General features: G+C 37.6%; 1 protein-coding gene across 4 annotated transcripts in view; it reads left to right on the top strand.

Moving 5' to 3' along the window:
- The window catches only part of GK5 (glycerol kinase 5 (putative)), an 87,853-nt gene that overhangs the window by 26,750 nt on the left and 45,328 nt on the right, over positions 1 to 15,775 (top strand). For 3 of the 4 annotated variants that reach the window (XM_003483257.4, XM_021069570.1, XM_021069567.1), the window contains exons 4-5: positions 5,148 to 5,241; positions 14,877 to 15,008. In XM_003483257.4, coding sequence (XP_003483305.2) covers positions 5,148 to 5,241; positions 14,877 to 15,008 — 226 coding nt within the window. The remainder of the gene's footprint in view (positions 1 to 5,147; positions 5,242 to 14,876; positions 15,009 to 15,775) is intronic. The other variant, XM_021069569.1, reaches the window with a different exon arrangement.

Below are 15,775 nucleotides of genomic sequence, written 5' to 3'. Positions count from 1 at the left end.
GGAAACTAATTAGGGACAAGAGAAAGAGTTTCATCATTTCAGGTGACTTTGAGACAGCAGACAAGCTTGTATCTCATAGTTATGGATTGGCACACATTCACATCGCTAGGTGACTTTCCTCCAGCTCTTCTCAATGGTTTTGACATTGAAAGGGAACCCAGAAGAAAGTCAGATTGATCCCAGTTTAGGGATTGAAAACGTAGTTAACTTGAAAGTCAAGGAGTAAGACACTGTAGGGGGTCGATCCCTCCACCAAAACAACCGTTGATTTGGAGAGATTGGAATAGCTCTTTCAGAACTCTGGAATATGATTGGTCCTTATAACAAGTAGGGGACTGCTGGATGAAGGGAGAGGTTACTGTTCTTAGGTAAGAGTGGGTATGTATGAACTGGCCACCAGCCCTGCTGCTCCTTTAGGGAAAGCAGCCTGCATTGCAGGAGTGAGGGCTGGTGCCAGGGCAGGTTGTGGGAGCCTTGCCTACAAAAACATGGGCTTATATACTTTGGTGGATTTGGCAATACCCCACAGAACCGACATAGATATTTACCTAGATTTTGGCTCTCTCAGCTTCAGTGATTTCCTCAGGCAGTGTCCATTGGAAGATTTAAAGGGCCAATACCTTTTTGGATTTGGGGAGGGCCACACATTTTAGAAAATCACTAGTCAGATCACTAGCCAATCACGGGGAAAGCATAATAGAAGTTTCAGAAACTTCAGTGACCACACACAACAAGGAATACACACTTTGCAAAAGTAGTTTGGAAAAGTCACAAACTGACAGCTCCAGCCTTAAGCTAGGAAGAATTGGCAATCCCTGAGGATAAAGAAGTCAGTTTTGTAGAGTTATCATAGTTATTTTCAAAGGAGAAAAAGTTTTACAAATCTTTACCCTATGTACCATCTGGTAGGGGCACCCTGAGAACTTAATTGTGCATTTAACTGTGTGGCCTTTGATTATAAGATCAAATACTGCAGCTTTTGCTACTTTTTTTTTTTTTTTTTTTTTTAGGGCCACACCTGTAGAACATGGAAGTTCCCAGGGTAGGGGTTGAATTGGAACTGCAGTTGCCAGCCTACACCACAGCTTGCAGCAATGCCAGATCCTTAACCCACTGAGCAAGACCAGTGATCAAACCCCCATCCTCATGGACACTGTGTTGGGTTCTTAACCCATTGAACCACGAAAACTCCTTTACTTTTCTTAACTATTGGAACTCTCCAGAGTAGAAACTGAAAATTGCCCTAAATGTAATCCAAAATAATAAAGTCATGTTGAAATTATTTTTACATGCTGTGTAAATTGCATTTTAAAAATGTCTTAAGGGATTTCCTATCATGGCTCAGTGGGTTAAGGGTCCAGTGTTGCCATGAGCTATAGTGTAGGTTGCAGATGTGACATGGATCCTGTGCTGTGGCATAGGTTGGCAGCTGCATCTTTGATTTGACCCCTGGCCTGGGAACTTCCATATGCTGCAGGTGTGGTCCTAAAAAGAAAAAAAAAAATGTGTCTTAAAAAATTTATAGCCATTGATACCTTAAGTCTGCAATTAGATTTCTAAAAACTGACTGTATGTATGTAATATGGAAGGTATGTGTCTTGGTATGTTCGGTTTGTGATTTCATTTAAGGTTGAGGACTACAATAGTAGAAGAATCACTTCTCTGCTTTGTAGTAATGATAATGGTGACCATTTGGATCACTAAAGGGAGAAGTACCATGTTCATGATGTAAGAGAATGCTGTGATCCTGTTAATAAAGGTGAAAGACAGAAGAAAAAAAAAGGGACATTTTAAATGAACTAAAACTCACAAAGTGAGAGGAAATATTTGCAAATCACATATTTGAATATTTAAATACCTCCTACAGCTCAACAACAGCAACAAAACCTAAATCCAACTTGTAAGTGGGCAAAGGGCTTGAATAATATTCAGATGGTCAATAATCACATGAAAAGCTGCTCAGTATCATTAGCCATTGAGCAAATGCAAATTAAAACCACGAGATACCACTTCGCAACCCCCATATGGCTATAATTTTTATTTATTTATTTATTTATTTATTTATTTTTTGTCTTTTTGACATTTCTTGGGCCACCCCCGCAACATATGGAGGTTCCCAGGCTAGGGGTCATATCGGAGCTGCAGCTGCCAGCCTACACCAGAGCCACAGCAATGCGGGATCTGAGCCAGGTCTGCAACCTACACCACAGCTCATGGCAATGCCGGATCCTTAACCCACTGAGCAAGGCCAGGGACGGAACCTACAACCTCATGGTTCCTAGTCGGATTTGTTAACCACTGAGCCACGATGGGAACTCCTGGATATAATTTTTAAAATGGAAAATAACAAGTGTTGGTAAGGATATGGAAAAATTGGAACTCTTTTTTTTTTTTTTTGTCTTTTTGCCATTTCTTGAGCCGCTCCTGCAGCATATGGAGGTTCCCAGGCTAGGGGTCGAATCGGAGCTGTAGCTGCCAGCCTCTGCCAGAGCCACAGCAATGCGGGATCCGAGCCAGGTCTGCAACCTACACCACAGCTCATGGCAATGCCGGATCCTTAACCCACTGAGCAAGGCCAGGGATGGAACCCGCAGCCTCATGGTTCCTAGTCGGATTCATTAACCACTGCGCCACAACGGGAACTTCCCAAAAATTGGAACTCTTATATACTGGTTGCTGGAATGTCAAATGATGAAGCTGCTGTGGAAAATAGTTTAGTAGTTCCTCAGAAAGTACACATGGAATTACCATGTGACCAAGCAATTCTAATCCTAGTATATACCCAAAGGAATTTAAAATAGGGACTCAAACAGATAACTTGTACCACAGTGTTTATAAGAGCATTATTCACAGTAGCAAGAAATGGAAACAGCTCAAGCGTTTGGAAATAGTGGTGATGGTTATACAGCGTCAATGCCATTGTATTGTGCACTTAAAAATAGTTAAATGGGTAACTTTTTAAAAAGTTTTATTGGAATATCGTTACTTACAAAGCTGTGTTAGTTTCAGGCGTACAGCGAAGTAAATCAATTATACATATACCTGTACCCATTCCTTTTTAGATTCTTTCCCACATATGTTATTACACAGTGTTGAATAAATTTCCCTGTGCTATGCTAAAGTTGTAACTTTTATGTTATGTATATTTTATCATGATTAAAAAAAAAGAAAGAGGAGTTCCTATCATGGCTTCGTGGAAATGAACCTGACTAGTATCCAGGAGGACACGGGTTCGAACCTGGCCTTGCTCAGTGGATTAAGGATCCAGTGTTGCCCTGAGCAGACTCAGCTCAGATCCTGCATTACTGTGGCTGTGGCATAGGCCAATGGCTACAGCTCTGATTTGACCCCTAGCCTGGCAACTTCCATATGCTACATGTGCAACCCTAAAAAGACAAAAAGAGAAAAAGAGAGAGTCGAGAAATAGAGAGTGTATGAAGGCAGGTTATTAAAGTGATAGGCCAGGAGTTCCTGTTGTGGCGCAGTGGTTAACGAATCCGACTAGGAACCATGAGGTTGCGGGTTCGGTCCCTGCCCTTGCTCAGTGGGTTAACGATCCGGCGTTGCCGTGAGCTGTGGTGTAGATTGCAGACGCGGATCGGATCCTGCGTTGCTGTGGCTCTGGCGTAGGCCGGTGGCTACAGCTCCAATTCGACCCCTAGCCTGGGAACCTCCATATGCCGCGGGAGCGGCCCAAGAAATAGCAACAACAACAACAAAGACAAAAAGACAAAAAAAAAAAAAAAAAAAAGTGATAGGCCATGTAAGTAACCCTAGTAGGAAGGTAAGGAAGGTAAGCCTAGGAGGGGTTGGTAGTAAGGAAAGGAAATATTTGAGCGGTTAAAGTTTGCAGTATGTTTGAAGGGAAGGTGTTTAGGGAGTGAGACTGAGAGAACTGAAATAATAGCAAGATGTATATCGACTGATATATTAGAATGTTAGGATTTCTCTCTTTTTTTTTTTGTTAATTTGCCTTATTTATTTTTAAAAAATTGGGGTTGCAATATATGTCATTTTTACCCTGATTTTTTTTTATATTATACTGTAAGCATTTTCCTGTCCTTAACTGTTTTTTTTTTTTTTTAAATGAAATCAAATTGATTTACAGTGTTTCAGGTGTACAGCAAAGTGATAGAATTTCAGTGGTAGAATATTTCCAGGTGATAAAGTTGAGGATGTGACCTCAGGTGAGAATTGCTTAAGAAGGGTGGGAAATGACAGTCTTGGAAATGAATGTGGTCAGAGTCACACAGGAGGGAAGCCTGGAGGGAGGACAGAAGGCCAGCCTGAGCTGCATGTTGAAGATGAGTGGATGGCAGTGGTTGATTTGCAGGAGTCTCAAAGGAAAAAGGATTTGTTTGCACTCTTTTGTCTTAGTTCTGTATTGCTATTGTAGTATTGACCCAGAGTTTGTTGAATTTCTTTTTCTTGGACCGATTTTGGTAAGCCTGGTAGGTTGCCAGTGGTTGAACCAGTGCTAAAGTTGAGAGGTCTCAACAGGCCCGGGCTACACATTTCAGCTCTCTTGTAGGTACAGAAGTTTTTATCTGGTTGTGTCTTTCAAGGTAAGTACAATCAAAAGCTTTCTCCTCGTAGCTCATTGACAATACACCCAACAACCCAATTAGTATCCTTGAGGATGTGGGTTCCATCCCTTGCCTCGCTCAGTGAGTTAAGGATTCTGCAGTGAGCTTTTGTGTAGGTTCAAGATGCAGCTCAGATCCCGCATTGCTCTGACTCAACCCCTATGCCGTTGGTTGGGGTGAGGGGGATAAAAAAAGACAAAAAAAAAAAAAAAAGAGCTTCCTTATCTTGCTTTTAAAATCATATAAGCAAGAATTTAAATGCTTTTCATGAGTTTTGTTCTGTTTTTGGGAGTGTACACATCATAAAGCTTCCAAAAAATACTTTCTGGATAGAATATGGTCTAAAATTTCATACTGTATAGCACATCATAATTGTTATGTAGTGTGTTGTTCAGTTTATCCAATCGAAGAGAATAGTCGTTCAGAAAGCCCCATCTAATCAAATCATACTTTGAGGTTTTGATTGGGCCTCTAATTTTGTTTTCTCTTGTGGAAGATTTATCAAGTCACATAGTCTCTGATTTATACTGGGTCTCAAACTAATGTTTTTATCTTTCTTAGGAAAACAGGAAAACATTTCCACAACTTCATTAGTTGGCAAGACCTAAGAGCTGTTGAACTTGTAAAATCTTGGAATAGTTCTCTTTTAATGAAGGTAATCTTTTTCTTATGTTCTGTGATTTGTTTGTTTGTTTGTTTTGTGCTTTTTAGGGCCAAACCCTCGGCCTGTGGAAGCTTCAAGGCTAGGGGTTGAATTGGAGCTGCAGCTGCTGGTCTATGCCACAGCCACAGCAACTCGAGCTGAGATCCGAGCCACATCTGCAACCTACACCACAGCTCAAGGCAACGCTAGATCCTTAACCCACAGAGCAAGGCCAAGGATCGAACCTATGTCCTTATGGATACTAGTCAGGTTTGTTACTGCTGAGCCACAACAGGAACTCCCATGTTTTGTGATTTGGATGTTACTGTTTTTCCTGCCAGTGTCCTTTGGCTGTAGGCTTAGTTGTATAATCTACTGATGATATTTTAGGACATTAGAGACAGAATGTACACTCACACTTCCCACACCAGTGAAATTTAATAGCAGTCACCCAAAAGCATGTGTGCAGGATTGAGGTACTTCACAACTGTACTCCAGGGAGTCCTGAGGAGGTTTGGGGTGGGCCAGAGGTTCACAAGTTAGTGCGAATTCATTTCCATTCCTAGAGACATGGAAAAAAAATACAGACTATGTCTAGAAAAGATACAGGCCATGTCCGAGTGTCATGAACTTTTGTTATACAAGTGGAGACTGGATCCTGAGATCATTAACTTGCTGACTGCTGCAGTCTCTCAACATGATGCCTGGCACATAGTAAGCAAATGACGATGGTGGTGATGACGGTGACCCCCCCCGCAGCAGCAGCATCTCAGTCCCAAGTGTGAGATTACTGAGTCAAAGGGTGAGACAGTTCTGTTTGATCTTACAATCAGTATTGCCTATTGGTTACTTTAATGCTTCTAATGCCTCACAGCTAGGATGCTCCTACCAGGTGGTGTATGTGGAAGTATCTGGAGCATCAGTTTTCCTTGATAAGTATTTGCAGACATTCATTTTGTATGAAAACAAACCCGAATATGTTAAAGTATATGACAGCAATGCATGAGTGAACCAAATTTGCCATAGTCGTACCCACATTGATTTTCTTTGACTTTTCAGTTTAATAATATAAAAATGCATCTGCTTTAGTAACTTGTGAGGCTGAACGCTGAGAGGTTGTTTACAAGAAAGAGTAATGAAGGGAGTTGAAAGTGGTTATAAGGAAATGTGAACTTTCAATGGTATCACATTATGAAATTATACTATTTATAATGTGTAGTGTTATAGTTTAATATTAGTTTTTAATAGGTCAGGGCATCAGATATTCCTGAAGTTAGTCAGTGAGGTGTTTAAAACGTTTATTCCTTTGAAAATAAATTGTGATCATGAAAACTTTTATTTCTGGAGTATAAGCCCAAAATCTCAAGTCATGGTGTAAAATTGACTTCAAACATAAAACTGTGCTTTTAAAGCCTTTAACTTACTTGAAATTGAACATGTGTAAGATGTAAGTTTGGGCCTCTCTTCCACAGCCACGTCTGCTACCTACACCACAGCTCATAGCAACACCGGATCCTTAACCCACTGAGCAAGGCCAGGGATCAAACCTGTGTCCCTATGGATGCTAGTCAGATTCATTAACCACTGAGCCACAATGGGAATTCCTATGTATATTTTTCATATTCTTTTCTATTACGGTTTATTACAGGAAATTGAATATAGTACCCTGTGCTATACTGTGGGACCTTGTTGTTTATTTCATTATATGTTACGTTATTGGCCTCACCTGCAGCATGTGGAAATTCCTAGGCCAGGGATTGAACCTGAGTCACTGCAGTGACCTGAGTCACAGCAGTGACAACAATGGATCCTTAACTCTCTGAGTCATCAAAGAACTCCTATTTTTTTTTTTTTTTTTTTTAGGGCTATACCTGCTGCATATGGAAGTTCTTGGGTTAGGAGTTGAGTCAGAGCTGGAGCTGCCAGCCTATACCACATCGACAGCCACAGCAATGCGGTATCCTAGCCACATCTGTGACCTACACCATAGCTTGTGGCAGTGCTGTATCCTTAACCCACTGAGTGAGGCCAGGGATCGAACCTGCATCCTCATGGATACTAGTTGTGTTCTTAACCTGTTGAGCCACAACAGGAACTCCTCTATTTTATATATAGTAATTTGTACCTACTAATCCCAAACTCCTAATTTATCCCTCCTCTACCCCAATTTCCCTTTGGTAACCATAAGTTTGTTTTCTATGTCTGTGAGTCTCCTGTTGCATAAATATGTTCATTTGTATCATATTTTAGATTTTACGTCTAAGTGATATCATATGATATTTGTCTTTCTCTGACTTAGTATGATAATCTCTAGTTCTAGCCATGCATATATCTTTTTTTTTTTTTCTTGGCAATGCCTGAAGCATGCTGAAGCACCCTGGTCAGGGATCAAACCCAAGCCACAGTAGTAACTCTGAATCCTTAACTGCTAGGCTACCAGGGAACTCCTTCATATATCTTCTTGAATTAGAGTTTTCTCCAGATATATGCCCAAGAGTGAAATTGCTGGATCACTTGACAACTCTATTTTTAGTTTTTTGAGCAAACTCCATTCTGTTTTCCATGGTGACTGCACCAATTTACATTCCCACCAACAGTGTAGGAGGGTTCCCTTTTCTTCATACCCTCTCCAGCATTTATTATTTGTAGGCTTTTCAACAATGGCCTTTCTGACTGATGTGAAGTGATACCTATGGTACTTCTGATTTGCATTTCTCTAATAACTAGTGATGTTGAGCATCTTTTCATGTGCCTATTGGCCATCTGTATGTCTTTGGAAAAAAGTCTATTTAGATCTTCTGACCAATTTTTTTTGATTGGGTTGTTTTTTGTTATTGAGTTGCATGAGTTGTTTGTATATTTTGGAAATTAAGCCCTTGTTGGTTGTATTGTGCACAAATATTTTCTCCCAATCACATTGATAGATTTCCATATGTTGAACTATCCTTGTGACCATGGGATGAATCCCACTTGATAGTGATGTATGATCTTTTTTACATGTTTTTTAGTTCAGTTTGCTAATATTTTTTTGAGACTTCTTACATCTATGTTTATTATAAGTATTGTCATGTAACTTCCTTTCTTTTTTCTTTCTTGGTCATGTCTATGGCATGTGGAAGTTCCCAGGCCAGGGACTGAACCAGTGCCACAGCAGTGATCCAAGCCACTATAGTGACAATGCCAGATCCTTAACTCACTGTACCACAGGAGAACTTTGTAATTTTCTTTTTTGGTAATGTCTTTGTCTGGTTTTGGTATCAGGGTGATGGTGGCTTCATAAAAAGACTTTGGAAGTGTTCCTTCCCCTTCAGTCTTTTGGAAGAGTTTGAGAAGGATCAGTATAAGTTCTTTGTATGCTTAGCAGAATTCCCCAATGAAGCCATCTGGTCCTTGACTTTTATTTGCAGGGAGGTTTTGTTTTTGCTTGTTTGTTTGTTTTTATTACAAATTTTATTTCACTTCTAATGATTGGTCTATTCAGATTGTCTGTTTCTTCCTGATTCACTTTTGGTGGGCTTTATGTTTCTAGCAACTTATGCATTTCTTCCACTTTGTTGGCATATTCTTGTTCATAGTATTCTCTTATTATTTTTTTGTGTTTCTATGGTATCAGTTACTACTTTTCCACTTCCATTTCTTCTCCCTTCCTTTCTACCTTTCTTTTTTTCTTTTGTCTTTTTAGGGCTGCACTTGCAGCATATGGAAGTTCCCAGGCTAGGGGTCGAATCAGAGCTTCAGCTGCTGGCCTGTGGCATGGCCACAGCAACGCCAGATCCAGTCAGCATATATGACCTACACTGCAGCTTGCAGCAACACTGGATCTTTAACTCATTGCATGAGGCCAGGGATCACACCTACATACTCATGGATACTAGCTGGGTTCTTAACCTGCTGAGCCACAACAGGAACTCCTCCACTTCCATTTATTATTTTTGTTTTTTTTTGGGTCCTATCTTTTTTCTTTTAGTGAGCCTGGCCTGAAGTTAATTGATTTTGTTTACTGTATAAAAGGACCAGCTCTTGGTTTTATTGATTTTTTTTTCCTACTGTTTCTTTTTCTTTATTTTTTTGGCCACCCAATGGCATATGAAGTTCCTGAGTCAGGGATCATATCTGAGCTGTGATTGTCACCTACGCCGCAGTTTCAGCAATGCCAGATCCTTAACCCACTGTGCTGGGCCAGGGATCAAACCTGTGTCCCAGTGCTCCAGAGATGCTACCTATCCTGTTGCACCACAGCAAGAACTCCTCTATTGTTTCTTTAATCTCTATTTTATTTATTTCCTTTATGATCTTTATTATTTCCCTTTTTCTGCTGACTTGAAGTTTTTTTTTTTGTTGTTGTTGTTGTTGTTGTTGTTGCTATTTCTTGGGCCGCTCCCGCGGCATATGGAGGTTCCCAGGCTAGGGGTTGAATCGGAGCTGTAGCCACCGGCCTACGCCAGAGCCACAGCAACGCGGGATCCGAGCCGCGTCTGCAACCTACACCACAGCTCACGGCAACTCTGGATCGTTAACCCACTGAGCAAGGGCAGAGATCGAACCCGCAACCTCATGGTTCCTAGTCGGATTCGTTAACCACTGCGCCACGACGGGAACTCCTGAGGTTTTGTTTTTTCTTTTTATAGCTGTTTTAGGTGGTAGGTTAGGTTGTTTATTTGAGATTTTTCTTGTTTTTTTTTTTTTTTTTTTTTTTGAAGTTCTGTATCACTATGAATTTCCCTCAAAGGACTGATTTTACTGTTTCTCATGGATTTTATATGGTTGTGTTTTCATTGTCATTTTTCTCACAGAATTTTTTTGATTTCATTGTTGATCCATTAGTTTTTTTAATAGCATGTTGTTTGGTCTCCATGTAATTGTTTTTTTTTTTTTTTTTCTCCTTTCTCTTTATGTGGTTGATTTCATGCCATTTGTGGTCAGAAAAGATGCTTGAAATAATTTATAGGGTCTTAAATATGTTAATGCTTGTTTTATGTCCTGATATGTGGTCTATCCTAGAAGGTGTTCCATGTACACTTGAAAAGAATGTTTATTCTAAATTTGGGGATGTAATGTTCTGAAAATGTCAATAAAGTCTAATTGTTCTGTTGTGTTACTTAGAATTTCTGTTGCCTTATTGATTTTCTTTCTGGACGATCTGTCCATTGGTGTCAGTGGAGTTTTAAAGTCTCCTACCATTATTATATTCTCATCAATTTATCCCTTTATGCTGTTAGTATTTGTTTTGTTTAGGCGTTCCCATTTTGAGTGCATATATGTTAACGAATATAATATCCTCTTCTTGTATTGATCCTTTTGTTGTTGTATGACGTCTTTATGACTTTTGTTTTAAAGTCTATTTTGGGGAGTTCCGTGGTGGTCTGGTGGTTAAGACTCAGTTCTTTCACCACTGTGGCTTGGTTCAGTCCTTATTCTGTGAACTGAGATCCCACATCAAGCACTGTATACCACAGCCAAAAAAAAAGATAAAAACACTATTTCTTCGGAGTTTGTGTCTGGCCTAGCATGTTAAGGATCTGGCATTGTCCCTGCTGTGGCTCAGATTGCTGCCATAGCTCAGGTTCATTCCATCCCTGGATTGGTAACTTCTACATGCTCTGGGCACAGCCAAAAAAAAGTCTGTTTTGTCTGGTATGAGTATTACTAACCCCACTTTCTTGTCATTTTGGTTTGCATGAAATAATCTTTTTCCATCTCTTCACTTTCAATTTATGTGTCCTTTGCCCTAAAGTAGGCAGCCTAATGTGGGCTCTTATTTTATTATCTAATCTGCCACTTTATGTCTTTTAATTGGAGCACTTAGTCCACTGAAATTTAAGGTAATTATTGACAAATAGGAATTTATTGCCATTTTAAACCTGTTTTCCAGTTGATTTTGCATTTCTTTTTTTGTGTGTGTGGTTCGATGGTTTTGTATTATACTTGCATTTTCTTCTTTTGGCCTTTTGTGCATCAATTGTATGTTTTTGTTTTGTAGTTAGCCTATTTTTCAAGTTTATTAACCCATTACTATATCTATTTACTTTAGACTGGTAGTTATATAGTCTCAAATACATGCTTTTAAAAAATTATGTTTTCTTACTCTCTTTCACATTTCATGATTTTGATGTCCTTTTTTTACATCTTAAATTTATCATTTTTTCTGTTCATTGTAGTTATTATTGCTTTCACACCCATTTTTTTTTTTAAATTTGTGTACTGGCTTATTTAAGTGATCTGCTTTCCAACACTGTTTTTCTCTTTTCTGTATATTCTTCTTTTCTATTACAGAAGACTTTTCAATATTTCTTTTAGGGCAGGTTTAGTATTTATATATTCTTTTAGGTTTTGCTTGTCTGAGAAATTCTTTATCTGTCCTTCTCTTCTAAATGATAATCTTGCTGAGTAGAGTATCCTAGGTTGCAGGTGTTTCTCTTTCAGGATCTTGATTATATCTTGACATTCACTTCTGGTCTGCAATGTTTTTGTAGAGAAATAAGCTAATAGCCTTGTGAGGGTTCCTTTTAATTAACTCTTTGTTTTTCTCTTGCCTTTAGAATTCTCTCTTTAACTTTTGCTATTTTAATTATAATATGTCTTTTTGTAGGTCTGTTTGGGTTCATCTTGTTTGGGACCCTCTGTGCTTCCTTACCTAAATGTCTGTTTCCTAGGTTTGGGAAGGTTTCAGCCATAATTTCTTCAAACACATTTTTTAATCCCCTTTCGAGCCATATATTTCTTAATTGAAATTTAAATTGAGATAATTATTGGTTCACATGCAATTGTAAGAAATAATAATACAGAGATCCCTTACACATTTTGCAGTTTATCCTGTTGATAACATTTTACAAAACTATAGCATAATGTTACAACCAAGATCTTATTTCAGGCAGAGCTTCCTTGTCTGCCCACTTGCACCTCTCACAAGCATCCTATTCTAATAAATCTATTAAAAAAAGGCCTTATTTCAGATTTCCCCAGTTTTACTTATACACATTTTTGTTTGAACTTATGTGTGTGTGTTTAGTTTCTATACAGTTTTTTTCATATATATAGAAGTCAAGATGCTGAACAGTTCCATTGCTACAAGGATACCTCATATTTCTCTTTTATAACCACGTCCACTTCTCTCCTGTGAGTCTCTCCACCCTCTCCCATCCCTAGTTCCTTTCAACATTAATCTGTTCTGTCCTATATTACAAATTTTTCTCATTTCAAAAATGTTATACACATGGAATCATGCAACATAAAACCTTTTGGGATTTGCTTTTTTCACTTAATTCCCTAGAGAATCCAAGTTGTTATTCAGTAGTTATTTCCTCCCTCTATTGCTGAGTTGTATTGTGGTACAGATATACCACCTCTTGAAGGACATCTGTGCTAATTCCAGTTTTTGGCTGTTACAAACGAAACTGTCATGAAACAGTCATATTGCAATGAAACATGTCATTTGTGTATGAAATTTTATGTGAACGTAAGTTTTCATTTCTCTGAGATAAATATCCCAAGAGTACAATTGCTAGGTCATGCAGTAATTGCATGTATTATTATTAAACGGCCATAACTTTTTTCCAGAGTGGTTGTACTTCCCACCAGCAATGTATGAGTTATAAGATACGTATTTTTTCCAGTTTTGAAAAGGATGATTTTTAACCAAGAAGCATTTTTAATCATTACAGTTGGGGGGGGTGTTGGTCATGTTAACCATCCATTATACCTTAATATTATATCATAGTATAATTATTAGGATTTTTTTTCTTCTTTGGTTACATTCAACAGTGGTTCATTTTACTACTGGTATCTTAGATTATCTCATTTGTTGACTTGATTACTTGTCTGTTTCTTCACATTAAAATATAAATTTCAGGAAAGTAGGGATTCTGCCTCTATTGTTCACTCTGTTTAATCAGGGCCTAGCACAGTCTATGGTACACAAAAGGTACTCAATAAATATTTGTTAAGTATATTAACAAGTGGGTTCATTGTTCATATGTTGACTAAAAGTGTGAATATTAGAACTCTTTATACTTTTGTATGTTCCCCCCATTTTAACAAAAGATCCCTCAAGGATCCTAAATCTAAGTTTTTGTAGCAAAAACTATAGTTGCTTGTAGAGACAGAACTCATTTCAGTTTGACACATTTCTTAGTATAACACATTAAAACAAGGATTCCATGTGGTCACTTTAAGTACTTTTTAAAAGCTTTATATTTAATAAATAATGTAAAATATAAAGAAGTGCAGAACGTTTGAGTACTGAACAAATGAGATGGAAGTTAAAAGGGTGCAAACTTTCAGTTGTATGATTAATGAGGTCTGGGGATCTAATGTGTAATATGATGACTACAGTTGATAATACTGTATCATATAACTGAAATTTGCCAAGAAATTAGAACTTAAATATTCTCACCAAAAGAAAAAAAAAGTGAAAAAATTAAAATCAAGCTTATTGTTCAAAAACAGGAGAGAGACCTGAGTCTCCACATTTCTTGACTGATGCATTATGCTAAAAATGAAAGAAAAATAAATTTATTTCTATTTTAAATAAATAAGCCAAAATCTTTCAGTTTATTTGGGGGAAGGTAGAAATAATAGAAAAAAATGCAAGTGGGTAAATTCTCCATAAATGAATGTTCTGTAAAACATCAGTTTCAGAAATTCAGTTATCCATCTGCATTCTTGTAGTTAAGTAGCAGGATGAGGGTTTTTGTTATTGTTGTTTTTGGGTTTTTTTTTTTTTTTTTTTTAGTATGTCGTACAAACCTTAAAACACAATGCTGGTTTTCTGTGTGGAGGCTTTTTTTTTTTTTTTTTTTTTTTTTGTCTTTTTGCTATTTCTTGGGCCGCTCCGCAGCATATGGAGGTTCCCAGGCTAGGGGTCAAATTGGAGCTGTAGCTGCTGGCGTATGCCAGAGCCACAGCAATCCGAGCCACGTCTGTAACCTACACCACAGCTCTCTGCAACGCCGGATTGTTAACCCTCTGAGCAAGGGCAGGGACCGAACCCGCAACCTCATGGTTCCTAGTCGGATTCGTTAACCACTGCGCCACCACGGGAACTCCCTTTTTTTTCAGTTAAAGATTTTTGCATGCTTCATCTTTGATCATTAAATAAATATAAGTAATATTAAACAAAATCATTCAACCAAAACTTAGGCACATAATATATAGGGAAATTTCCCTTCTGGGTTAACACTCACTTGATTGGGATGGAATTGCTATAAAATTTGGTTGTGATGATTGTTGTACACCTATAAATAAAATTCATTGAATAATGAAAAAAAATAAAATAAAATTTCTTTGAGTAGCCAAAAAAAAAAAATGTATTTCCAATAGAAAAATAGTCTTCTCCCTTGACTCTCTCCCTTTACTTCTATAGTTAAAAATGGGTAAAGATGCAGAAAGTAGTTTTAAAAGACTTTTGTAAGTACTTGAGCCTTTAGTGTTTGCTAAAGAATTTCATAGTAGATGTGTCACGTTTCATATGTTAGAATGCAGACTGTCTGTTCAGGGTGCTTTGCTTTATGTTCAAAAAGTGAGAACACTTTATACATAGTTAAATAAATTGTTTGCTGTTGGATTTGTCTGCATGTGTATGGTATGAATATAGAAACATCAAACACGATTAAACACATTTTCCTAAAATGTCTTTCTTTAAAAAATAGCTCATACACAGTTCCTGCCGAGTGCTGCACTTTTTCACTAGAAGTAAACGATTTTTAGCAGCCAGTTTGTTCACTTTCACAACCCAGCATGTTTCTTTGAGATTGGCCTGGATTTTGCAGAACTTGACAGAGGTAAGGAAAGATTGTGTGTGTTTGTTATCTGTCTCTGTGTGTCTGTATCTAGACTATGGGCATGAAAAAAATTCAAGGAATAATTAATTTGATTATTTGAGGGAAAATTAAGTTTCCACCACATTGGGATAGAAGACAAGGACTCTTTACTGAATTTATTTTTTTAAACCTTTTTATTGTGAGTCATAGCACATACAGTAATGTGAACAAAACAAAAATGTACCATTCAGTGATAGTTTTTGGAGCAAACATCTGTGTAACACTACTTGAATCAAAAACTAGAACACTGTGGCACTATATATTATATTTTCTTTCCACTTTTACAATTTATGTGTTTATTCCTAAACACTATACTTTAGCTTTCTTTGCTTGAATATTTTTGAGCTTATATATATATATATATATATATACACATATATGTATTGAACTTATGTATATAATGGAATATACATGGGATATAAATGCAATATATACTTTTGAACATATAAATGGAATAAATATATAAATGGAATCATGCACTGTCTATTCTTTTGTGTCTGATTCCTTTTACTTAAACATTATATTTGTGAAATATACCCATATTGTGTAAATTAATCTCCTTATATTTTCATTGCTATTTAGTGTTCAGAATATGATTTTACCATAGTTTATCCATTTATCCTTTCTGTTCACATCCATTTGATTTATTTCCAGTTTGGGGCCATTATGAATAAAGATATATAAATGCATTTCTGTTGTATCTATACATGGGAGTGGAATTCTTAGGG

The sequence above is a fragment of the Sus scrofa genome, chromosome 13, assembly GCF_000003025.6.
Source record: "Sus scrofa isolate TJ Tabasco breed Duroc chromosome 13, Sscrofa11.1, whole genome shotgun sequence".
Lineage (NCBI taxonomy): Eukaryota > Metazoa > Chordata > Mammalia > Artiodactyla > Suidae > Sus > Sus scrofa.
This window is presented reverse-complemented; position numbering and strand designations above follow the sequence as displayed.